The sequence below is a fragment of the Microtus oregoni genome, unplaced genomic scaffold (assembly GCF_018167655.1).
Source record: "Microtus oregoni isolate MIOR12 unplaced genomic scaffold, Mior012 000000F_ref0000247, whole genome shotgun sequence".
Classification (NCBI taxonomy): domain Eukaryota; kingdom Metazoa; phylum Chordata; class Mammalia; order Rodentia; family Cricetidae; genus Microtus; species Microtus oregoni.
Genome location: NW_024543059.1, coordinates 63,396,974 through 63,424,614, shown reverse-complemented (window position 1 = coordinate 63,424,614; position 27,641 = coordinate 63,396,974). Strand labels below are relative to the sequence as shown.

General features: G+C 40.9%; 1 protein-coding gene across 1 annotated transcript in view; it reads right to left on the bottom strand.

The window, feature by feature from the left end:
- The window catches only part of LOC121465645 (guanylate-binding protein 2-like), a 146,245-nt gene that overhangs the window by 115,672 nt on the left and 2,932 nt on the right, over positions 1 to 27,641 (bottom strand). The window contains 1 exon segment of the mRNA XM_041678979.1: positions 26,448 to 26,581. Coding sequence (XP_041534913.1) covers positions 26,448 to 26,581 — 134 coding nt within the window.

Genomic DNA, 27,641 nt, shown 5'->3' with positions numbered 1-27,641 from the left:
ATTTTAGACATATGCATTGTATAAATAGTAGCATATTTATGTCAGAATGACTGTAGCAGATGTTTTTGCATAATGAAAAGTACCTTTAAGACTATGGAAGGCAGCATGAGAGAGAATGTTGATAGCTTGTATTTGTTCTTACACCTTTATAACTTGAAGGTGTACACCCTAATAACTTGTATTTGTGTTTTACTAAAATCTGTTTGATGAGGTTGTCCTTTTAAGCTGACAAAACCACTCAGCTGTCAAACTGCATCAGAGATCACTGAGAAGTATAAATTTTTACTTGAGTTACTAATTAATAAAACCACAGTAAACTTACCTGGTTGGAAGCTGGATGGGAAAAACTCACCATCAAAGCTGCTGGTGTTTGTAGAGGTTGGTGTTTAGGCAGTTGGAAGGCAGAGCTGTTGGAAAGAAACCTGGTTCTCAAGCCCAGCTGGGCTGCCTGCAGGCAGGAGGGAGCATGGAGAGCCTGGTAGAATCACAAGCACCAATGTTGTGCTTAAAGTAAAATAGTGCCATTCCCCCAGTGGCTGCAGTGGGCAGTGGGCCAAGAGGAGCAGAGAGCCACATGGTGGGTAAGAGACCTAACCAGTTGGCACGACATGCAGAGTGAGGTTGGATATTTATTTAGTGGATTATGGAAGGAAAAAGGGAAAATGGAGAAGGGGAGAGGTAGGAAGAACAGAGAGAGGCAGAGAGAGAGAGAGGGCGGGGAGAGACAGGAGAAAAGGAAAAGTGAAGAGAACGGAACAAGGCAAATGCTGACTCTTCGGGGGAGAGGCAGAAAAGGAAGGAACTGAGGTTGAAAGTAAAAGGAAAATCTGCTTGCCTTTGCAGGTGAGGGGGTTGATCAGGGCTTGTCTTTTAAAGGGACAAGACAGACCAGTACAGTAGTGAGACAAAGATAAAAATAGAGATATGTTTCAGAACAGTTGAGGCTGTGGTCATGATCCTTGGAAGAACAGGAAAAAAAATTATTTTGAGTTCCCCACTCTGTGACCGTAGAAGTCATTCTAAAACTGTAAGAAGAAGAAAAAAATTTAAAATATTAAAAATAGGGAGATTAGAAAGTAAATACAGTTGACTAGAACATGATTCGGGCAAAGAAAGCCTTGGTTCTGGTAGGTGAAGCTTCTATTTGCACATCATTTCTTCATGAAGAAAAAATTTTCTCTGCCACCATTCAGTGGTCTTTCTCTACTTATCCAGCAGCCATGCAGCCTTCCCACACTGAGGACTGCCCAGTGTCTATACATGTAACAAATGACAGGGTTCACATTTCCTTTGTCTATGAACAGCATGAAATCCAAGGAGCACAGAACAGTTGTGAAACTCCACTGTGTCGAATGGATATATTCATATTTTTCTCACATTTACAACATGCCACTCTCAGCTTAGGACAAAGCTAAATCCTCAAATTGCTTATGAGTATGCAGCAAAGAATATCTATAAAGGAGTATGTGTGATATAAAAAAGTGTACACTAAGAGACCTATCATACCACTACATTATTTAAAAAAAATCCAGGCCAGAAAGTCATCTACCCCGCCCCCGAAGCTTCTTTCCCTGCAATCTCCATGGAGACCAATACTTGGTGAACATAGGCGGTGCCTTTGGCATTCTTAGCACTAGCAGGGAGCTGGGCTGCCAGACAGTCATCTACCATACCTCCAATACATAGTTCCCTGTAAACGCCAAGGAGACCAATACTTGGTGGACATAGGAGGTGAGAAAACAGTGGCCCTGGGACGTGGGAACCCTACTCCCTAAAACCTCCATATGGGAGAAAGGCCAGGGGCACCCCTTCCCAGGTGCCTTTGGCATTCCTAGCACCAGCAGGGAGCTGTGCTGCCAGATAGCCATCTACCCCACACTCAAGGCATCATTCCCTGTGAGCTCCATGGAGACCAATACTTGGTGGACATAGGAGCACCAGCAGGAAGTTGGTCTGCTAGACAGCCATCTACCCTGCTCCCAATGCATCATTCCCTGTGAGATCTGTAGTGAGCAATTCTTGTTGGACATAAGAGACATAAGAGTTGAAGGAAGAGATGGGAAGGAGCCAATGCAAGAACTCCTCCAATATCTTAAACAGCAACATGGTACCACCAAAACACAGCAGATACACAACAGGAATACTTGATTATTCTAATCCAGAAGATATAGAAAATGACTTTAAACATTAGTTAGTGAAAATGATGGAGACCTTTAAAGAGGAAGTGAAAAACTCCGTTAAAGGAATGGAGGAGAAGACAAACAAAAAGCTGGAAGAAATCAATAAATCCCTCAAAGAAACTGACAAAAACCAAGGAAAAGCAATCAAATAGGTGAAGGAAACAGTTCAAGATTTGAAGATTGAAATAAAGGTAATAAAAACACAAACTGAGAGAACTCTGGAAATGAAAAATCTGGGTGAATGAACAGGAACTACAGAGATAAGTATAACCAACAGAATACAAGAGATGGAAGAAAGAATCTTAGGTACTGAATATTCTATTGAGGAAATAAACTCAGTGGTAAAAGAAAACATTAAATATAACAAATTCTTAACACAAAACCTCTGGGACACCATGAAAAGACCAAAACTGAGAATAATAGGGAAAAAAAGAAGAAGAAATCCAGCTCATAGGCAAAGAAAATATATTCAACAAAATTATAAAAGAAAACATTCCCAACCTAAAGAAGGATATGCTTATGAATGTACAATATAGAACACCAAATAGACTGGATCAAAAAAAAAATCCCCTCTCCATATAATAATCAAAACACAAAACATACAGAACAAAGAAAGAATATTAAGAGCTACAAAAGAAAAAGGTCAAGTAACAAATAAAAGAAAACCTTTGAGAATTACACATGACTTCTCAATGGAAACCGTGAAAGTCAGAAGGTCTTGGACAGATGTGCTGCAGACACTAAGAGACCATGGATGCAAGCCCAGACTACTGTACTCAGAAAAGCTTTCATTCACCCCAGATGGAGAAAACAAGATATTCAATGACAAAAACAAATTTAAACAATAAGTATCCACAAACCCAGCCTTACAGAAAGTACTATGAGGAAAGCCACAACTCAAGGAAGCTAACTATACCCACAATAACACAGGCATCTGGTACCCTCTCCACCAACATAACACAACAAAGGGAAACACACAAAAACAACTAACAAAAGATAACCGGAGCTAACAACCACTGGTCATTAATATCACTTAATATCAATGGTCTCAATTTACCTATAAAAAGACACAGGCTGCACACTTCCTGGCCATCCTACAGGGGCTATACTGCCCAAACCGCCTCTCTCATCCTATCCCATTCAGCTTACATCCAGATCCCCACACCCCCTGTCTCCCTCCCTCCCTCCCTCCTTTGGGGCATAGCGCCTCCCTGCCCAGCCTGCTAGGGCGCTGGAACCGAATCCAAACCAGGAGGACAAAGGGGTGGCCGGTAGCTCCTTTGTTCCCATAGCCTGCCCGCAGTGAGCGGGGTGGGCCCTTTGTTCCCCAGCTAACCAAGCAGCACAGAGTTTCGATCCAGGCACCGAGTGAAACATCATTGTGGTGAGTGAGTGCTGCGGCAGCTGGGATCATACCTCAGCCCGCCCACACTTCCTGGCCATCCTACAGGGGCTATACTGCCCAAACCGCCTCTCTCTTCCTATCCCATTCAGCTTACATCCAGATCCCCACGCCCCCTGTCTCCCTCCCTCCCTCCCTCCCTTCTTTGGGGCATAGTGCCTCCCTGCTCAGCCTGCTAGGGTGCTGGGACAGAACCCGAACCAGGAGGACAAAGGGGTGGCCAGTAGCTCCTTTGTTCCCATAGCCTGCCCGCAGCTAGCAGGGTGGGCCCTTTGTTCGCGAGCTAACCAAGCAGCCCGGAGTTTCGATCTGGGCACCGAGTGAAACCTCATTGTGGAGAAACATCTCTGGGGAGTGACATCACTGGGAAGGTACATCAGTGGGCAAGAAGACCTGATCCTATAAAAGAAGATCCAAAGGGGAGTATTGGGAGGAAGAGATGGGCAGACGCCAATGCAGGAATTCTCCCAACAATCTGAAAAACAACACGAAACCACCAGAAGCCAGTGACCCCACAACAGGAGGACATGAACACCTTAATCAAGAAGAAGTAGAAAAAACTGACTTCATGAAAGTGATTGACACCCTTAAACAGCATATAAAAAACGCCCTTATAGAAATGGATTAGAAGTATAATAGAAAGTTCGAGGAATTGAGTAAATCAGTGAATGATACCCTAGGAAACCAAGGAAAAACAATCAAGCAGATAAAGGAAACAGTTCATGACTTGAAAACTGAAATGGAGGCAAAGAAGAAAACACAAACAGAGGGCCGGCTGGACATGGAAAATCTAGGTAAACGAATAGAGACTACAGAATCAAGTATAACCAGCAGAATACAAGAGATAGAAGAAAGAATCTCAGATTCTGAGGACAACATAGAGAAAATAAACACTCTGATCAAAGAAAACAGCAAGTCCAACAAACTCTCATCACAAAACATTCAGGAAATATGGGACACAATAAAAAGACCAAACCTAAGAATAATTGGAGTAGAAGAAGGAGAAGAAGTGCAGCTCAACGGTACAGAAAATATACTTAATAAAATTATAGAAGAAAACTTTCCCAACCTGAAGACAGATGTACCTATGAAGGTTCAAGAAGCATACAGAACACCAAATAGGCTGGATCAAAAGAAAACATCCCCTCGCCATATAATAATCAAAACACAAAATATACAGAATAAAGAAAGAATATTAAGAGCCGCAAAGGAAAAAGGCCAAGTTACTTATAAAGGTAAACCTATCAGACTTACACCTGACTTCTCTATGGAAACCATGAAAGCCAGAAGGTCCTGGATAGATGTTCTCCAAAAACTAAGAGACCACGGGTGCAAGCCCAGACTACTATATCCAGCCAAACTTTCATTCACTATAAATGGAGAAAACAAAATTTTCCAGGATAAAAACAAATTTAAACAATACGTAGCCACAAATCCAGCCTTACAGAAAATAATAGAAGGAAAATCACTAACCAAGGAGTCCAACAATGACCACAATAACTCAGACATCTAGAGACTCTTCACCAGCGCAAATCAAAGAAGGAAAACACACAAACCCTACTACTAAAAAAGTGACCGGAGTTAACAACCACTGGTCATTAATATCACTTAATATCAATGGGCTCAACTCACCTATAAAAAGGCACAGGCTAAGAGATTGGATAAGAAAACAGGATCCAACATTCTGCTGTCTACAAGAAACACACCTCAACCACAAAGACAGGTACCTACTCAGAGTAAAGGGCTGGGAAAAGGCTTATCAAGCAAATGGACCTAAGAAACAAGCAGGTGTGGCCATACTAATTTCTAACAAAGTTGACTTCAAACTTAAATCAATCAGAAGAGATGGAGAGGGACATTTTATACTCATAACAGGAACAATTCATCAGGAAGAAATCTCAATCCTGAATATCTATGCCCCTAATATAAAAGCACCCACGTACGTAAAAGAAACATTACTAAAACTCACGGCAGCCATCAAACTGCACACACTAATAGTAGGAGAATTCAACACTCCTCTCTCACCATTGGACAGGTCAATCAGACAGAAACCTAACAGAGAAATTAGAGAATTAATGGAGGTAATGAAGCAAATGGACTTAACAGACATCTATAGATTATTCCACCCAAAGAGGAAAGAATATACCTTCTTCTCTGCAGCTCATGGAACCTTCTCGAAAATTGACCACATACTTGGTAACAAAGCGAACTTACACAGTTACAAAAAAATATTAGTAACCACCTGTGTCTTATCAGATCACCATGGATTAAAGTTAGAATTCAACAACAATGCTACCCCCAGAAAGCCTACAAACTCATGGAAACTGAACAGTCAACTACTGAACCATACCTGGATTAAGGAAGAAATAAAGAAAGAAATTAAAGTCTTCCTTGAATTCAATGAAAATAAAGAAACAACATACTCGAACTTATGGGACACTATGAAAGCAGTCCTAAGAGGAAAGTTCATAGCACTAAGTGCCCATTTAAAGAAAACAGAGAAAGCACATATTGGAGACTTAACAGCCCACTTGAAAGCTCTAGAAAAAAAAGAAGCAGACTCACCTAGGAGGAGTAGAAGACTGGAAATAATCAAATTGAGGGCTGAAATCAACAAAATAGAAACACGGAAAACAATCCAAAGAATCAATGAAACAAAAGGCTGGTTCCTAGAGAAAATCAACAAGATTGATAAACCCCTATCCAAACTAATCAAACGAAAGAGAGAGAACACGCAAATTAATAAGATCAGAAATGAAAAGGGGGACATAACCACAGACACAGAGGAAATTCAGAGAGTCATTAGATCTTACTACAAAAGCCTGTATGCCACAAAACTGGAAAATGTAAAAGAAATGGACGCTTTTTTAGATAAATACCATTTACCAAAACTAAGCCAGGACCAGGTGAACAATCTAAACAGACCTGTAAGTCGCGAAGAATTAGAAGCTGTTATCAAAAACCTCCCTACCAAAAAAAAGCCCAGGACCAGATGGTTTCAATGCAGAATTCTACCAGAACTTCCAAGAAGACCTAATACCTATACTCCTTAATGTATTCCACAATATAGAAACAGAAGAGTCATTGCCAAATTCCTTCTATGAAGCTACAGTTACTCTGATACCAAAACCACACAAAGACTCAACCAAGAAAGAGAACTACAGGCCAATCTCACTCATGAATATCGACGCAAAAATCCTCAACAAAATACTGGCAAATCGAATCCAAGAACACATCCGGAAAATTATCCATTATGCTCAAGTAGGCTTCATTCCTCAGATGCAGGGCTGGTTCAACATACGAAAATCTATCAATGTAATCCAGCATATAAATAAACTGAAAGAAAAAAACCATATGATCATTTCATTAGATGCTGAAAAAGCATTTGACAAAATTCAACATCCATTTATGTTAAAAGTCTTGGAGAGATTAGGGATACAAGGGTCATACCTAAATATAATAAAAGCTATATACAGCAAGCCGACAGCTAACATCAAATTAAACGGAGAGAAACTCAAAGCCATCCCACTAAACTCAGGAACACGGCAAGGCTGTCCACTCTCGCCATACCTCTTCAATATAGTGCTTGAAGTTCTAGCAATAGCAATAAGACAACATAATGGGATCAAGGGGATTCGAATTGGAAAGGAAGAAGTTAAACTTTCGTTATTTGCAGATGATATGATAGTGTACATAAGCGACCCCAAAAACTCCACCAAAGAACTTATACAGCTGATAAACAGCTTTAGTAATGTGGCAGGATACAAGATCAACTCCAAAAAATCAGTCGCCCTCTTATACACAAAGGATATGGAAGCAGAGAGGGAAATCAGAGAAGCTTCACCATTCACGATAGCCACAAACAGCATAAAATATCTTGGGGTAAATCTAACCAAGGAAGTGAAAGATCTATTTGACAAGAACTTTAAGGCATTGAAGAAAGAAATTGAAGAGGATACCAGAAAATGGATGGACCTCCCTTGCTCTTGGATTGGGAGGATCAACATAGTAAAAATGGCAATTCTACCAAAGGCTATTTATAGATTCAATGCAATCCCCATCAAGATCCCATCAAAATTCTTCACAGATCTGGAGAAGACAATAATCAACTTTATATGGAAAAACAAAAAACCCAGGATAGCAAAACAATCCTATACAATAAAGGATCTTCTGGAGGCATTACCATCCCTGACTTCAAACTCTATTACAGAGCTTCAGTAATGAAAACAGTGTGGTACTGGCATAAAAACAGAGAAGTCGACCAATGGAATCGTATAGAAGACCCGGATTTTATCCCACAAACCTATGAACACCTCATTTTCGATAAAGGAGCTAAAAGTATACAATGGAAGAAAGAAAGCATCTTCAACAAATGGTGCTGGCACAACTGGATGTCAACCTGTAGAAGAATGAAAATACACCCATATCTCTCACCGTGCACAAAAATCAAGTCCAAATGGATTAAAGACCTCAATATCAGTCCGAACACACTGAACCTGATAGAAGAGAAAGTGGGAAATACCCTACAACAGATGGGCACAGGAGATCGCTTTCTATGTATAACCCCAGAAGCACAGACATTAAGGGCAACATTGAATAAATGGGACCTACTTGAACTGAGAAGCTTCTGTAAAGCAAAGGACATGGTCACTAAGACACAAAGGCAACCTACTGACTGGGAGAAGATCTTCACCAACCCCGCAACAGACAAAGATCTGATCTCCAAAATATATAGAGAACTCAAGAAACTAGACTTTAAAATGCTAATTAACCCAATTAAAAAATGGGGCACTGAACTGAACAGAGAATTCTCAACAGAAGAAGTTCAAATGGCCAAAAGACACTTAAGGTCTTGCTCAACTTCCTTAGCAATCAGGGAAATGCAAATCAAAACAACTTTGAGATATCATCTTACACCTGTCAGAATGGCTAAAGTCAAAAACACCAAGGATAACCTTTGCTGGAGAGGCTGTGGTAGAACGGGTACCCTCATCCATTGCTGGTGGGAATGCAATCTTGTGCAACCACTGTGGAAGTCAGTGTTTCGGTTTCTCAGGAAATTCGGGATCAACTTACCCCTGGACCCAGCAATACCACTCTTGGGAATATACCCAAGAGATGCTCTATCAAATGACAAAAGCATTTGTTCAACTATGTTCATAGCAGTATTATTTGTAATATCCAGAACCTGAAAACAACCTAGATGCCCTTCAATGGAAGAATGGATGAAGAAAGTATGGAATATATACACGCTAGAGTACTATGCTGCGGTAAAAAATAATGACTTCTCGAATTTTGCATGCAAATGGATGGAAATAGAAAACACTATCCTGAGTGAGGTGTCCCAGACCCAAAAAGATGAATATGGGATGTACTCACTCATAATTGGTTTCTAGCCATAAATAAGAACCACGGAGTCTACAATAGGTGAACCTAAAGAAGCTAAGGAAGAAGGTGAACCGAAGGAAAAACATATAGTTGTCCTCTTTGCTAAGGGAAGTAGACCAAATTTCCGGGGAGAAAATGGGATCTTGGGGGGGGTGGGATGGGGGTAAGGGGAGATGGGGAGAGAAAAGGTAGAAGGGAAGGAGGGGGGACCTGGGAAACGGGAGAATTGGGATAAAGGAAAGGTGGATAGGGGAGCACGGAACCACAATTCTTAGTTAAGGGAGCCACTTTAGGGTGGGCAAGCGACTTGACCCTAGAGAGGCTCCCTAGTGCCCAAGATGAGGTTCCCAGTTAGTTCCTTGGGCAGCTGAGGATTGGGAACCTGAAATGACCCTATCCTAGAGCAATACTGACGAATATCTTGCATATCATCATTGAATCTTCATCTGGTGATGGATAGAGATCGAGACAGTGACCCACACAGGAGCACTGGACTGAGCTCCCAAGGTCCCAAGGAGGAGCAGAAGGAGGGAGAACATGAGCAAAGAATTCGGGACCACGAGGCGTGCATCCACCCACTGAGACAGAGGAGCTGATCTACGGGGAGCTCACCAAGGCCAGCTGGACTGTGACCGAAAAAGCATGGGATAAAACCGGGCTCTCTGAACATGGCGAACAATGAGGGCTGATGAGACACCAAGGACAATGGCAGGGGGTTTTGATCCTACTTAATGTGCTGGCTTTGTGGGAGCCTAGCCAGTTTGGATGTTCACCTTCCTAGATATGGACGGAGGGGGGAGGACCTAGGACTTAACACAGGGCAGGGAACCCGGACTGCTCTGTGGACTGGAGAGGGAGGGGGAGAGGAGTGGGGGGAGGGGGAGAAGGGTGGGAGGAGGGGGAGAAGGGTGGGAGGAGGGGGAGAAGGGTGGGAGGAGGGGAAGGGAAATGGGAGGCTGGGAGGAGGTGGAAACTTGTTTTTTGTTTATGTTTTTTTTCTTCTTTTCGCAATAAAAAAAAATAAAAATAAAAAAAAGGATTCTAGACAAAAAAAAACGTTATAAACAATTATTAAAGATTTTCATTTATAATATGAGAGTGACAGCATTCTACTGCTCTCACAACAGAAACAGTACATTTAATTTTCTCAATAAATATTTTACACTAGGAATCAAATTGAAAATAAAATCTGATTTAGAAGAATGATTTTACATTGCTGCTGTATACAATCAATTAAATGTTCATTTATTTATTCATCCACCATTATAATGACCCACATGAATTAATGCATCATTGTTTCATGAATGCCTTTTTGCTAATTTGTAAAAATTATAAAATATATTCATTCTAGTTATTTTAGTAGTTATATGTTGTTTGCATGAGTCTCATTCCACAAAATTAATTACATTACCAATGGGAAGAAATATAATTTTTTTAAAAATTCGTTAAAATATGTGATAATGACTCTTCAAAAGACATGGTTACAAAATAGATGTGACCTGAAAAACAACTACAGAGCAAATGAGCCTAAACCCAGGGAGGGTATGACAGTGCCAGTGCAAATATGCTAACCTTACTTTTTGGCTTTTGTAGCTCCACTTCTGGCTAACTATTCTTGTTAGCTAAAGTATCTCAACCCAGAACATAGATTTTGTATTTAAAGCTTACCTGAGAAAGACTCAGGGCTACACTAGGATCTAGAACATCTTTTTACAGGTATCTCAGGCTCAATGTTGATGTCTTTTCATTGACTGTATATCTTAATGTTATAAAAAACATTGACAAATGAGTTCACAGAAAGAAAGGCAGAGGCAGATTCTCAGGCATCAAGTTATGTCATCTAAGGAACCTTCATGGAAGCACTGTTGAGTCCCACGTTATATGCTGAACCATCTCACTATGCTGCCTGTCTGCTTACAGTGAATGACCTCACTGACAGATTAATCTGTAATAGTTTCTTCTCTTCCATGCTGAGATCAGCCCTTCCTGACCACAACCATGAGGAGAAAGTGTGCTGTCTTGCATGTGGTTGGAATATGACTCCAAAGGTTGTAGAGTTTGGCCTCAGTGTGGTGATACTGAAAGTTGGGAACTTCAAAGAGTTATGTCCATAGGGTGTGGGGTGTGGGTGTGATAAGATGTGAAAGATAGATTTTTCAAAAGATAACACTTTCCTTGGAGCTTTATTTTGTGGCTCTGAAGGATGTCTTTCTCATGAGTGTGATATCTAAAGAACGCTTGGTTTCTTGCTCCCCTTCATTCCACGTGATCTTCCTCTCCATCACTGTGGGCCTTCTCCACTTGATGGCCTGTGCCTTGTTTCAATGTCACCAAAATACATTAATCAGACACTGATCCACCCACACTTGGATTTAGCTTCCAGTATTGTCAGATCAATGAATCTCCTTTCTGTATAAAATACTCAGGCTCAGACATCTTCACCTTTTTGTAACAACACCAAACCGAGAGCTTTCATAGTCCTGCCTCTGTCACTGAAACTGGTCCTAGTGGTGGTATGAAAATGTTCAAGTATTTGTCTCTGTGCTCTTCCTTTTTTAATTATTCCTTAAGAAAGAATGGGGAGAGAAGAAAGAGAGAGATTTCCAGGGCATATGCTGGTCCCTTTATGCTCTGGAAATACTCTATAACAGTGTGGAAACCAGTGTCTCAAACTGGACAAAGTCTTTTCTTCCCTCACTGTCATGATCTTCATTATAAGGACTATCTAAGTATGATTTCAAAATTAAGAATATTCTGAGTCTTTTGGTCACTGGGGTACCACAAAATCCTTCTTATCTCAGAGATATTTGTTCTGTCAATTTCTGCATCTGAAGATTTCTTACCCTGAATTTGTCAAGATTGGTTCTTTCTTGAAGTCTCTGCAAGTGTTCGTGTTTTTGGAAAGGATACTAGCATGGCACTCCTTCAACCTCCATCACATTTATATTTGTTGATTTATTTTAATTTCTGCTCTTACATCCTGAATGCAAGCTCCTAAGGTCAGGAGCCACATGCATCCACAGTTGTATCAGCAACACCATGAAGAACAGAGCTCACTATAACATGGAATAGATAGAGTGACCTTGACTATGGAAGAAACAGCATCTTTTTGGAATGAATATACAAATAGCCTTTGAAGACTTGAAGAAGAGATAGTAAATTCCTTATGTAAGGTATTGCTTGCAAATTGTCACAAATGTAACATACCATTGGCTGGAGAGATGGTTTAGTTGCCAATAGCACAGGTTGCTCAACCAGAGGACTGAGATTCCATTCCCAACCCTTACATGGCAGTTAATAATGAGCTGGAACTCCTATTCCAAAGGAATCAATGCCCTCTTTCTTTCCCCACAGGCACTGAATATGTGTTGTATACAGATAAACATGCAAGCAAATACCCATACACTTAAAATAATTAAAAATAAATTAAAATGAAATTATATACCACTAATACACCTAATGCATGCATATTGTTTTTCATTCTTTATAATGATTTTTATTAGAAACCCTTCTATACTTCATTGACATTTTAATATCACTCTTTCCACAATTTTTAAAGTAATTTAACTTATTTAATTTTTCAGTGCATCGTCTTTGCCTTTTTTTCATGTAGTTTTGAAAAGAGCCACAACTGTGAACCTACAAGGCTAAATGACTGATTAGAATTCATTTGATTGTGGAGAGCTGAAATGTTGTAAAGTCTAGAGGTAGATTTTCCTTAGATGCTTCTATAGCCATTTCTTGTTTCAGAAGTCCTATAGCAAATGCTCTCATTTTGCCATAATCTGTCCCATGTTGCCAGGCATGTATTTTAAAAGTAACTTGGTCTAAAACTTTTTTATATTCTGTTGCTACATAATAAATAAATACTGCCTCTAATTCCTCATGCAGGTTTTTTGCTGGCATGGGGTCATTAGCTTGGGCAGGAATGAGATGGTTAATCAATTTTCTCTAGAACTACTATGAGTAGACTAGGTGCTCCTGGGCACAGTAGGGGCACAGCAGCAGATGAACCCTGGGGTGGTGTTATCAGTCTCTAAGGGTGACTATTGAGCTAGCTTTGAGTTTGGGACCATCAGACAAGTGCCACAGTAAGCTTTGTATTCACTAAATAGCAAAGGGTGACCTATAATATTTGGGTCTGCTATGTCCACCTTTCAAGTCCGGGAAGGGGAAATGTGGGTCACCACAGGTGGCTTTTATAAAGCTCATTTCTCCTATTTTTGGTGGGCAGTTAGAACCTTTTTATTTTTTATTGTTTTTTAAATTATTTTTACAGAATTGTGTGTGCATGTGCTATCCCTATATCCTGCTGCAGATCTTAACAACTTATTGAAAGTGAGTTTTCCCTAAACATGTCTATTCACAGATTATGTTAGAAGTTACTGCTAAGAGGAATTTGCCAGGGAAACATAAAACAGTTCCTGTGTGTGAAGAAGAAAGAGACACAGACCTTCACATGAGCCCTTATCAGTATTTACTTAGATTCCCAGATGTGAATTTCACAGGTGCCCCATGACCTCCAAAAGCAGGTAAGATGTTCAAAGCTCCAATTCCAAAAGAGGCCATTTCAGAGGACTATTGATCCATTGGCATCTATCGGCCCAAGACTGCGATAGTGTACCTCTGAAAGAAGCCACTGAAACCTTGGCAGCCAACATAGAGGGTAATTGCAATTTTCAGCCTTCAATCTTTATGTTCATGGTTCCTTGTGAATATCATATCCTCCTTTACTCTGTATCTGTAGTCATTGGGTCTCTCAAGTTGCTGTGGAACAGGATCTTTAGAAGGAAAAAAAAAAAACACTGAAAGGCATCTATGAGAAGTGGCCGCAGGAGGATCGTAGTTCAAAGTCTTCCGTGGCTCCAAAACAACTCTGCGACCAGTCTGGGCTCCAAGATACCCTAACCCTACCCCACCAATAAAAATGAATAGGCCACTAAATAAGCTTTAAAAATACAGAGATTTTTATTTCTGTTGATATAGGAGAAACTGAGGATAGTAACTTCACAATTTAACAGTTCTGGTTAACCAGTTTAGGAAATATGAAGTCACATAAAGCAGAATTTAGCTAAAGGAGCATTCCTGAATGTCTTAGCAGAAAGCATTATTCTGTGAGGCAGACAGGGTGGCCTTCACTAAAGCCACCAGTGAAAAGCAGACAAGTCTGCCTCAAGGTAACTATGACAGTGTTTTACATAGGAAATCTCCTCATTTGTTCAAATAATTAGACCTTAGAATTCCTGCCTCTAGAAATGTTCAGTTACTCCAAGTATAATTTGGGGATGGAAAAGCACATAAGCTGATGGGGATTTCTGTCCATGGATGGTTCCCTTTTGTGCATGAGCCAGAACCAGTTACAAGCCATTATTAAGGATTTCTCCTTATTAATCTCTCAGTGGTGGAGTGATTTCTCACTAGGAAGGCACATTAATTCTATAATAATACCAGTGTACTAGTATATTAATAAAACATCTACCAACAGAAAAAGCTCATTTCCAGGAGACCTCACTAGGGAATTCCACTAAAGTTATTCCAATAAAGATATTCCACTAAAGACAAATTAAAGCAAATTTCTCACAAATCTGACAAAAACAGAACAGGAAGAAATAATTTCCAACATATCATGAAGGTAGCATTTACAGTGATTTCAGACACCAAACACAAAGCGCACGTCACCGTGTCTTCTAAGATGAAATGCCAAAAGCCACATCCAGACTCTTGAAGCTGTGTAAAAACATAACCACAACCAAATGCAGTTTACACAGAGAATGCACGAAGAATAGACTGTGCTGGCGATGACAAGCTTAAGGTGTGGGGGTACAAGTAGTTAGCAGGCTACAACTAATATGAAGGTTTTAGTAAAAAAAAATAGACATTACAGATGGAAATAAACATAGAGGCAAATTCTCAGATAATCGTCTCCCTGACCGGATATGGATCTCTTGTCCAGCAGTTTTCTGACCTCATTTCCTAGGCAATTTGTGCAATGGTCACATTTGAACAGATGAGGTAGACAGCTCATCACCTTGTTAGGCAGTACATTTTAGAACACACTAGCAGAAACAGAATACAAAACACAACACTGTACACTGAGAGATGGAGAACTCAGCCTTACTGTATGAGCTGATGATGTGACTCAGAGCAAGGGCCTCAGTACTCAGACCCCAATCCTTTGTCTCAGTGGATTTTATTGGCTACACAGCATCACTTTAGGACACTCTTTCTGGCAAGTAGACTTTACATTTTTGTTTACATGGTTACAGACCTTTATCAAAAATTTTATTCTTCTCAATCCTTAAAAAATAAGAACACAACTTTACAGAAGTAAAAACAGCAAGGTCAAGATATCTACTCTGGTAATATCTGTTTCTTAAGGCACTAAGATAATATGCTTGGCATAGAAAGCAAGTAAAATTCTTTGAAGACGCATAATGTGTTTTATCTCCAGTATAGTCTATAATAGGTCTTAAGTCTTTCCTATCAATGAATTCTAATTATCTTCTTTATCAGTAACCTTTACACTTGGAACTTTCCATGGTAGGATGAGATCACAGTGCACATCCAGAATTAGATTATAATTGCTTACTTAGTACATCAAAAGTCACTGAGAATTTTACTGGGGAGACATGAACAAATATCATTGTACCAGATCAAGCTTGACAATAGGCTAAAAAACAGAACCCACTCATGTCTAACTTGATGAATCAGTGAATACGTTGGAGTTCCATACAGGAGTGTGGATAGGGTTTTACTTAAATGAGTATATACAACTCACAGGAACTCACATCGCTTAAAAGCCCACTATATCACAGGTTATAACTCATGAAAACTGTATGCCAGAAGCTTTCTGCATAACTCCAGGAAACCTGGCCAGTTACTTGGAGAGTCTTCTCTAGTCAATAATTTGTACTGCTTGTTTATCCTTAGGAAGGGGCTTGTAAATCCTGTAAGTTTCAGGATCTTCCTCAGTTGTAAGTTTTTCTTTACTCCTTGAGATTTAATGCAATGTTTCAATTGAAAGGAAATTACCACACAACCCTGTATTCCTCCCTACAGCTTTTTCTTTCTATCACCTTTTCTGCAGTGTTGTCTGAACCTTGAAGGGGATGAGATAGGTTTTTGAGGATTTTATTCTGTGGTTGAGTATTAGACAACTATGCAAAATCAACAGTCACTCTCAGAAGCTGTTCCTCACCCCTCATGTCTGGTTGAATTTGGTGACAACAGCAACCATGGCTATAAACACAAATGTTCAGAAGGAAATTTGTTAAGAGAACATCACATCCATCTAACAAATCAATATCAATGTCTTTCTCACTAGGGCCTGTGACCCACATCCTCTTATCCATTGACTTTACCCTGGCTTTTAACACCAGATGTAAGTTTATGTGAAGTTGGCCATAAATCTTATCAGAAGGCACTCACAACTGATGTGATCACATGTTGTCTTGCTGTTGGTTCTGTGGCTATGCTATGAGGGCCATGCAACAGAGGACATTCCAGTTCAGCTTTGGTTTGATATCTCACAGTCCTGCAGCCAAAGTGTGCCATGTGTATAGCTACCAGGAACTTTCTATCTAGTTGTGCAATGCAGCCAACAGCAGTGGCAGTAGCCCTTACAGTTTCTGGAGGTGTAGTGCCTTCTGTATTCAATCTGATCAGGAGATTGTCTATCTGTAGTACTAAGATTTTCACCCAGTATATTTAAGACTTATTGGAGTACCTTCTCCCATTAATATGAAGTGTCTTAATGTTAGCTCCTTAACTGTTGTCTTTGCTGTTCTTCCAGATGCCTTTATAAGTTTCTGATTCAGGATGAGCAATGTGTAATAAATTTTCTATGAGAGATAAAGTAGGATCTCCGAAGGTTCATCATGTCCACTTCAAACAAATAACAATTTGTCTTGGACTTCTAAAGGGATGCTTATAAAGAAATGATACCAAGGTCCAATGAAGTAGAAAAGGGTCTCATCACTTATATCCAATGTTTGGTTAAAAGTGCAATGTTGGACACAATGACGTGGATGGAAGATATTATCCCACCTAGCCTTCACAATCCACAGTCATTTTCTAAATTAGCATCAGGGCTTCACATCCTGAATGCAACTTCCACTTCAGGAACATTTCACATCTCCTCACCCTTGAAAGCCTTGGTGGGATTGACATTGGTCTGGCTCAAGCCTAACACTGGTTACAGCTCCCTGGTTCTCATTGGTGAGTTCAGCAGGGACCTCAGTACTGTTAAGGGACTTTAGCGGTTTGATGAGCCCCTAGTGAGGCATGGCCTTTATGAGATTGGAGAGACTTCTGAGGAGATGAATGATTTGGATCAGCATTTAATCAGTTGCAAAGTGGTAAAACTTTCAAGAGAGAAGAGAAACTTGACTCTTGCCTTCCCATCAGTCACATATGGCTGCTGATAGGACCTCAGGCTGGGTGAACAATTGTTACTATAAGACACTCTTTATGTGGAAAGGATAAACCTACAGTACAGAGTTTGGGGTATAATTGTTGCTTACTGCCTAAGCTTAAACCTCTTTATATCTTCCACTGGGATTAAGAAAGTTGCTAACACTACATTTGGCTGTTCATTAATTTTCCCCCAAAACTCCAACCCAACAAAAAAATGCTAATTTGTCTTCATGTGACTCACCTTCAGTCTTCATTGTGTTTTTCTCTTCTCTTTTGAAGGTTTTACCACTTTGCAACTGATTAAATGCTGATCCAAACCATCCATCGCCTCAGAAGTCTCTCCAACCTCATAAAAGCCATGCCTCACTAGGGGCTCATCAAACCGCTAAAGCCCCTTAACAGTGCTGAGGTCCCTGCTGAACCCACCACTGACTTAACTCTTCTGTGAACACAGTTCATTCTGGTCCTGTGAATTGCATATCACACAGTGCCTCCTCCCTATATAGCATCCTCAGTAATGTCTGTTCTTCCTCTATCATCTTCCAGTCCCTGTTATCATGAGGTCCTTAGGTAGTGTTACCCCAGTGTCCCCATTTGTTCATGTGATCCAGTCTCTCAGGATTTTCCTGATGTTGCTTTGGCCTGTGTAGGGTTTGTCTGTTAAAGGGTTGGGTGGTTATATTTCTCTGCCTCCCCCACACTCAAACTGCTCTCACCCACCACCCTGTCCCTCAAGTCAGACAGAAAAATCTCTTTCTCTTTTTAATCATTAGTCTTTCCCAGTTTGCACCACTTAGATGCAGACTATTTCCTGATTATCAAGGCTCCATTATGAGCCATTATAAACAAGCCCGGTCTGCAGGCCAAATCATGGAATTTCCCTTCCTATCTATTAGAGGTCAGAGTCAAGGGCTGTGTTGTATTGTGATTTTGTTTCTGTCTATTCATTATTCATCTCCTGCCATGGGTCTCCCAGTTTTGGATCCCAGGAAGGTCTCCTTATCACAGTGCTGTCCTGTATTCTTTCCATTATATAATGTCAGCTTCTAAGTAGTGCCAAGCCAAAGTCCAGACTCATTCTCCTATCCCCATATTTTTTCTTGCCAAATCCATGGTGAATGAAGCAGATAGCATAGACCCCTCCCACACACTCTAGGCCCTCCATTACATGGTCAAACTTTTTATGAGGACAGCTAGAGCTTGTTTCCAAGTCTTAGAGCTCACAGCAAAGACCACATGACAACCACTGCCAAACTTGCTCACATACACATCTCCTGTGTGGTGCTCTTAACCACGGCAATGTATTTCAGTCTGTCTACTTCTCCAGGCACCCCTACACTCATGGGATGGAATATGCATCAAATAGGCATGCCACTCCTCAGTAGTTATCAGAAGTAGGCAGTACAGGGATTTCCATCAGGGTCACTCTGACTCTTGGATGACTCATTCTTAGCTACCTATCTTATCCTCTCAGGGAGCATGTGGCCACCACTACAGTAGGGCGTGCAGCATCCATGCTGCATAGAATATAGGAGCTATATCAAGATTGGGTCTGCAATGTGACATGGATCGGCCTCAGTAGCCTGTCTCAGATCCCATGACCTCACTCAAAACAGGAACCTTCATTCAGGCAATGTGTGTAAGAGTTACAACATAATCACAAGATGGCAGATCAAAAGTATCTTTAAAATTTACAGAGACCCAGGGAGCAGCTGTCAGAACTGAAAGGGAGTCATGACAGAGATAGTGGCACAACAAACCAAAGGAGTATGAGTTTGTAGTCAGTTTGAACAGCTGGACAGAAAAGAGAGATTATGGGCACATGGGATGGGAAAAGAACCCATTACCTCAGAGGAATGCCTCTCACTCACTTAGAAACTTGAATTCCAGCCCAGGTATTCATCCCCATAAAGGCAGATAGAACTGTGTATGCAGATATTCCATGTGACCCAGGCTTGAGGCCTGAGTGTATATTCCTTGGTCAGGGCCTCATTCCTTTCCTCAGACACAGCCTAAGTTTATAGTGAAGATTCCTGATCTTCCTATAGCACTGTGAGCTGGATGTACAATTTCTTAATTTTAAGCCTGTGAGGTGTCCTCAGGAACCATATTTTAAATGCAGTAAATTCAAAACCCAGTAAACTCTATATGTGATTATAATCTGATATATGACAGGTACACTGAGTTGTTCATTATTATTCTATATGTGTTGTTGTCTGCACTTTGTAGAACAACAACAAATATAGTTTGAAGGTATTAGATGTATTTTGTTTATTTTTTAAAGATTTTATTTCATTTTTCTCATGGGCATGTGTCTGTTGACAACCTGCATGCAGTTTCCTGCAGAAGTCAGAACAAGTTGTGGGATTCCCTAAAGATGGCCTTACAAACAGTTATGAGCTGCTCTGCAAGATTGTTGAAATACAAACTTTGTTCTTTGTAAGAACAGAAAGCCCTATCATGGAGCAATCCCTCTAGTCATTAATGTCTTGTTAATGATTTATCAGGTTACAGTGTTCAAGAGCTGATTAATCTGGGTTTTCAGCAAACATTAAGTTGGCCAGTATTAATAGAATGTCAATGTGGGTTTCTTTCTTATTTCTTTTCTCTTTTTTTCTTTTGTTTCTTGTCTGTTTGTTGATTTAATTTTTGTGTTGTTTTTACATCTTGACCTCAGTTTCAATCCTCCACTTTTCCCAGTCCTGCCCCCACCTCCCCTCCATTCCCCTATCCAGTCCTCCTCTTCTGTTTCTCTTCACATGAGGAAAGTCTCCTATGAATTACAGTCAGCTTTGGTATATAAGGTTGCACTAGGCACCTCTTTTCCTATTAAGGCTGGATAAGGAAATCCAGTACGAAGAAAGGGCAAGTGCAAGCAACAGAGTCAAAGACAGTGTGAAGCCCCCAAAAGGCCAAAGGTCAGAGAGTTTGGGACTGGATTTTAGTTCATTCAAGGTTATTGTGTTTCTAACTCAAACAAAGGTCCCACCTAGTTGTAAACTGGAGTTCTGCTCTCTCATGGCTACTGTCAACAGGTGTGGCTAGTTGCCAGACCTAGTGCTCCTGAAATAGGAAAGTAGTTGGTTCCTACCTAAAACAAAAGTCGAAGAATCCAACTAAGTTTCAATTCCCTTTATGGAAATAACTTGGGATTCCACCCAGGGAGTGGTTTGCTTACAGAGTGTTTGATCTAAAGCATGAGACTAGGGCGTGAGCAATGAATGTAGCCCTTGACTTTCAGTTGATACATTAATGCAGTCTTTTGTCTTACTCCTACCTTTTGGGATCAGAGGCATATTAACTAGTTGGAAATTAAACACAGGTGATTTTCCAGTACTCACTGAAAAATTCCCTCCCTATACTAGCCTACATGTTTCTGCATTTTGTTATTTTTAATTCACATTTTCATATTCTTTACTATATTTCTAAATTCCCACACCGCCACTCTGGAGAATGGTATTTTTGTCGATGCTGGTCCCAGACAGCCCCTGCTTCCACTTTTAAGAGTCCCACAAGAAGACCAATCTAAACAATTGTACTATATATGTATAGGGCTTAGGTCAGTTGCATGCAGGCTTTCTGGTTGTCGGTTCAGTATCTGTGAGTCCCTATGAGCCCAGGTTAGTAAATTCTGTACATTTTCTCTTAGTATCTATGACCCCTCTGGCTCCTTCTTCCCCCTTCCCCCTCTTCTGCAGGATTCCCTGAGCTCCAGCTAACTTTTTGGTGTGGGTCTCTGCATAGAATTCCATTAGTTGCTGAGTAAAGCCTCTCTGATAACAATTGAGCTAGGCACATGTCTTAGAATTTCTATTGCTGTGATGAAACACAGTGACAAAAGACCAAGATTGGGAGAAAATGGTTTATTATTAGGCATATACTTCAGAAATTTTGTTCATCACTAGAGGAAATCAGAAGAGGAACTCAAAACAGGGCAGAATCCAGTAAGCAGGGGTTAATGCAGAGGCCATGGAGGGGAGCTACTTACTCCCTTGCTCAGATCATAATCTTACAGAACCTGGGACCAGCAGCTGAGGAGATAGCATCAAACACCATGGGTTAGGCCCTCCACCATTGATGACTAAATAAGAAAATGCCTTACAGCTGGATCTCATTGAGGAATTTCCTCAATTGAGTTTATTCCAATGATGATTCTAGCATGTGTCAAGTTGACACACAAAACCAGCCAGAACAACACCAATCTATGAGTATAGCAGAATATACAAGAAATCATTTCATTGACTTATTTATACTAGTCATGTTTGTTTCTATCCTACATCTTTGAGCTATGATTCCTCTGAGTCCTTGACTTCAGTGGTGAGATCCATCTCATAGTAAGGGCCTCTAGTGGGGCAAGGCATTGGTTGATCTTACCCACAATATCTGAGCCATGTTTACTCCAACACATCTTGTAGGAAGGATAAATTGTAGGTCAAAGGTTTTGTCATTAGGTTGGTGTCATAGTCCCTTCACTGAAAGTCTTGCAAGATTGCAGGAGAGGGATAGTTCCATTAAACTAGTTTTCAAGCCCTTTTCAGAGATACACCCAGTTTCCAGTTGTTTCTCCTAGTACTATCTCCTTCCATTCTCCCATGACACCTGATATCTCCTGTTCCCATCCACACCCTCCCATTCAGATCAATACCCCTGTCCAACAGTGATGTCTATTCTATTTCCCCATCACAGTGAGATTCATGCCCACCTAACCTTGATATTTTTTTCATAGCTTCTCTGTGTCTGTGGATTGTAGCAAAGTTATCCTTTATTTACAGCTAGTAGCCATTTATAAGCAAGTTCATACCATGTTTGTCTTTCTAGGTCTGGGCCACCTCATTCAGAATGATTCATTTGTCAGTGAGGGAAAAAAAGACTGAAATTAAAAGCAGACAGGCTCAGCTTCTCAGAAACAGCCTTGTTGTCAAGAAACCAGATGACTTCTAGAATGGGTTAGAGTCCATTTTGAGCAGGCTGTTGTGAGGTTTATTGAAGTACAGAATTATGAATATCAGGTGTCGAATGCTCTCATGCTAAATGGCACATTACAAACTGAACTCTGTAGCCAGATCTACTGCACAGAAACAGGGATCACAGAGTTCACAGAGAACAGATGCAAGACCTTCAGGTTAGGAAAATAATGGAAACAGTGCATGTGGGTGTTTAGTGAGCACCAGTACTGTATACACAGCACTCTGGAAGATATACAGGGCAGTGAGAAGTCTCCTTAGACTCAGTCACTGACCTAACAGGGTTTACTACAGTGGATAAAATGGACTCTTTAGAGGGTGGAAGGATAGAAGAAAGCAAGAGCCCTAGACACTATATAACTGAATAGCCCAAGAGTGCCAAGAACAGCATTTGAACAGAACCTTACCCAACAATGAATTTATTTTAATAGCTTTTATGTGAAATGGCTTCCAATTTTTGAAACATGGTCTTATATTTTCTTACTTGTAGTTTTTTACAGATATGTGTTAGCCTTTTATTTTAGTAAATTCAGTGCATTTTAAATGTCTATTGGTTAATGTGTGCATAAAAGTATCAGTCACACAGAGATTTAATTTTGCTTAAAGAGAATCACTATGCAACACAGGCCAATCTCAAACTGACATACCCCTGCTTTAGCACCTCAAGTACTGTGAGTCTAAGTGTATGCCACCATACCAGTTCCCTCATGTATCTTAGAGATTTCAGGGTTTCTTTCCAGAGCTCTGCTCTGACCCCCATGACTAAAATAATTCTCCAAGTAGGAATTAGGATCACTTTTTGTAGTTTCAGAGAAACTGCAGTTGTATTTAACAAAGTGGGCAATTATACATTGATTTATAAGTATTTATAAGTATTATTTTTCACTAATTCCTCTCATTTGAATCCTGAATTGTTTTCCAATATATTTTAACTTATTTAAAATGACTCCTTGTTATTTAGTACACTTCCTCATTTTTATTTTAAAGGTTTTAGCTTGTAATTCAGGGTGGGTACTGAGGCATACTGCATTTTGGGATAAGATTTACTAGAAGTTACTAATGCCATGGAAAGACAGACAGCAGCATGATGGTCGATCAACGGAGAGTTCAGTCCCCAAACTCAGTGATATACAGTATGATGAGGGCTCTGAAGAGAAGTCAACCCCTTGTGGCAGAGTGACATTCTCTTCTTGGAGGTCTGAGAAGAAGGGTACTTGTACTTTGTAGCTCACAGCACTGACCTGCAGCAAGTCTGTGTTCCTGCACTGGGGAGGGTAGAGAATGCAGGATTGTTAGGATGTAAGGAAGAGAGGAAGAGGGTACATCTACTGCAGTGGATCAGTGTGGCATAAGACCTTCCTGTCCAGGAGTCTGGCATCCTGAGGTGAGACTCAGAAAAGTAAGAATTAAATGAGGATGGCTTCTGTTCTCCAAGAACTAGAAAAACATGCACAAGTTCATGGCCACAGATGACTAGCATTAAGGAAAGGGAAAGCCAGATGCTAACTTCCTCACTGAATAAAGAGATTAGGAAACAAGTGGAAGCCTAGAGAACAGAGTCCTGTCTAGTATAGACTGATGAGTCGTGCTCCAAAGACACATTTACGTTTTGTTAGTTCTCATGTGCATTTCTTGGGGTGATACCTTGGGCCTAAAGAAATAAGACAAAATATCTGGACATCAAAATGAGGAGGAAGAGAGACATCTAACCTATTCATTACACCTGTAACTCCTTCAAGGTCATGTGTCAGGGAAAATTAGTCACCACTAGATGCAAATGCTAGCACACCCATGAATATACAAGTCAGTGCACCTTCAAAAGCCCTGGGATTCCTGTGACTCATTTTTTTTCCTAGTGGGCACATCAATACTGTATTAATAAGGTTATGATACCAAATGGAGGTAATGTACTTAGAAGTCTTCACACACTGTTAGGCTTTTATTGAGCATTTAAAATGTATTGATATTAAATGTCAAAACATTCCCCAAATTTAGCATTGAATTGGGTGTATCTTCCAAATACATTTCTTTGATTATTTCTGTCTCTCTTTGATCCAATGTAAAAATGTAGATTACTTCTAAAGGTGTAAACCTAAGCTCTGAACTTCACTGCCATTAGATTAGTAAAAATCTGGCAGCATGAGGAGGAAATGGTTATTATCAGTGGCTATAAGATTTTGTTTGTTTGTTTGTTTGGGGTTTTATATTTCTTTTTATTTTGATAAACTCTCCAAGAAATTCTAAACTCAGGCTTCTTTTCTTTCCTAATATTTTGCTTTTTATTTTTACATCAAAGACCAAATTAGAAATAAAAAGAAATTAATTGGGAAGAATCTACAGGCATCCTCAGATTGCTGCTCAGCCCTACTTAAGGATATTTTCAGTTCACTTGAAGAAGATGTAAAACAGGAGATTTGTTCTAAATCAGGGGGAAGAAATGGGGGTTGAAGAAAAATTACTGTAAGGAATGCAAGAGGGAGGTTCAGGTACCCATGGTCATATGTGTGTTCTGGGAAGCTGCTGACCGCTTTCACATTGTAGTATGTCCCCAGAGACATAATGTGAGAGGGTTTTACTGTTGACGTTCCAGGCATAGACTCCTTCAATGTCACATACATGAAGGTTGTCACACTGGATGTATCCTGATTACTCATCAGAGACAGTGCACTCACTCAACACTTGAGTTCACACCAGACAATCACATTATCCACCAGTGTGACTGTCACCCTGTGTTTCAGCAGGACTCTGTGTTACAAAGGACCCAATGATATCCCCTTAAACAAAACTTGTAATTCATCAGTTTGGACTTCACACTGGCTTTAAAAAACAGCTGACTGCAATATTATCCTGTGTCCATCTGTCCATCATTCTTTCCCATCCCCATACTTCCCTCCCTTTCTTATTTCCTCTGATCTCTTTGTTGTCCCCAAGGGCTTATGTCTTCAACAAACTCTCCATCTGTGACCACAGCACTATTAACTCCAAAGTTAGAGCCCTAATCTTAAAAAACTATCTTTGTTCTCTACCATAGGCCTCCAGTAAAAGATATTTTTTCATGGGTTCCAGCCTGGACTGGGTGCCTGCTTCTGTTTGTTGTGCCTCATAAGGCCTGGGCATGAGGCCCAGTGTAACTTCCTGAACCTAGCTCAACTTTGGAGACCTGTCTTTTGCCATGACTTCCATATAGGAATGACTCAGTACAGCCCAACCAAAACCCGCCTCTGCCCAGCCACTACTAACATGACAGAATATTATTGGCCCTTATTCTTTACTCCATCTCAATCCAACCCAAGATTTCCACTCTCTATCTCAGCCCCATATAAGTTGCTGCCTGATGCAATAAACCGAGATCCTGCTTCGGCAGATTCCCGACTCAGTGTGTGTGTTTCTCCTTGGTGGCCAGGGCGCAGGTCTGGATAGTCAACACTCATCTTCATGCTCAGTACCAGGGAAATTCAGACAGGTCTGGCTTTGCCCCCGCCCTTTCTGTTAGAGAACCCGGCAGATTGGTGCCCCATGTGAGGAATTCGAAAGGTTTTGAGGATAGGCGAATCAGTCAGAGGGTGAGTGTACCCCCATTAAATATGGGGCAGTCCTCTTTTAAGCAAAGTCCTGCCTGGAGTCCCTGCAGGTCCTACATAAAAGCAGGGGCTTTAATTTTTCTGACAGTCAAGCCCTCCAGACATGGACTTACCTACTCAGGATCGCCCCATGGCTGCCCAAAGGCAGCCTCTTTGATTGGGACACCTGGAACAGGGTAGCTAGAAATCCTGATCCATAGAGCTCAGGTAGAGTAAGGGGAAATATCCCCTCTGGGAGCCATTGCAACTGTCACTGCCTTAAGGTGTTGTTTTCCTCCAAGGCCCTCCAAAGAGAAAGACTTTGTGAAAGTCGCACTTCCAAGTTAACAGTTTAGGGAGGAGTGCCCAGTTCAGGCTGAAAGAAACTAGGCTGCTAACTCCCCAATCCCCCTCACCTGTGGAATGCTTTCTGGCACTTCTAACCAGTATTCCACAGGCCTTCAGCAGGCCTACCACCCATCTCGAACAAGTGTGGGTGCTGGGCTGGCCTCTTGGGAGAAATTGGAGGACAACTTGCCTTGGCACAATACCCAGAGCTTAATCGCCACCCCATTGCTCTCCCTAGGATTCAGGTTGACCTTGTCTTTGACATCCATACGGAATCTCTTCTCCACATGGTTTTTCCTGTACTTAAGCAGACACTGGCTTTGCCTACAAAACAGAAGAGGGTTAGACCTACTAACAGCTGAAAAAGGAGACATCTGCTTGTTCTTACAGGAAGGGTTCTTCTTTTATTCCAAAAAGTTGGGGATCATCTGAGAGAAGATCAAAAAACTTCAGGAAAGCCTAGAGAGAAGACTGCAAGACATTCAAGATTATCCCCTGTGGACAGGCCTTCAAAGATTCTTACCCTGCTTGCTTTCCCTACTCAGACTCTTTCTTTTCCTTATTCTTCTCCCATTGGGCTTTGTATGTTCAATAAGATTCACAATTATTTACCAAAGATTGGAGGCAATTAAATGACATCAGCTCGAGGTATACTTTTATAGGCTGGCCATGTAGAAGTCTGGCCCCTTTTATGACTGGTAACCCTCATATAAGGACCCCTCTTCTACCCTTCACTTGACCAGAGATGGGCAAGATCTCAGACTGGCTGAGATGACCTAAGACAGGTCATGGAGTGGGTTCTTCATTAATGAGATACCTGGTACTCAATAACGGGTAAGATCTCCATGTGGGAAACAACCTAATACAGGGGCCATGTCTTCAATCTTCCTAATAAAAACAAAATGGGGAGATTTTGGGCCTCGTTGGCCCAGGTGTGAGGCCCAGTGTAATTTCCTGAGTCTAGCTCAAGTTTGGAGACCTGCCTTTGGCCATGACTTGTGCATATGAGTGACTCAGCACAGCTCAACCTAAACCCACCTCTGCCCAGCCATCACTAACATGACAGAATATTATTGGCCCTAATTCCTGCTCTGCCTCAACCTATCTCAAGGTTTTCACCCTCTATCAGCCCTATATAAGTTCTTGCCTGATGCAATAAAATGAGACCATGCTGTGACAGACTTCGGACTCAGTGTGTGTATTTCTCCTTGGTGGCCAGGGGTCAGGTCTAGGTCATCAACCCATGGAAAGTCCAGCAGATCCAGCTCTATCCCCGCTATTTTTGCCAGAGAACCTGGCATCTGTATTTGGGACTCTTAGGCCCAAGAGACTCATTAGCAGAAACGGAGTAGGGAGAAGGTAACAAAAGCTTGCAGTTGTTCCT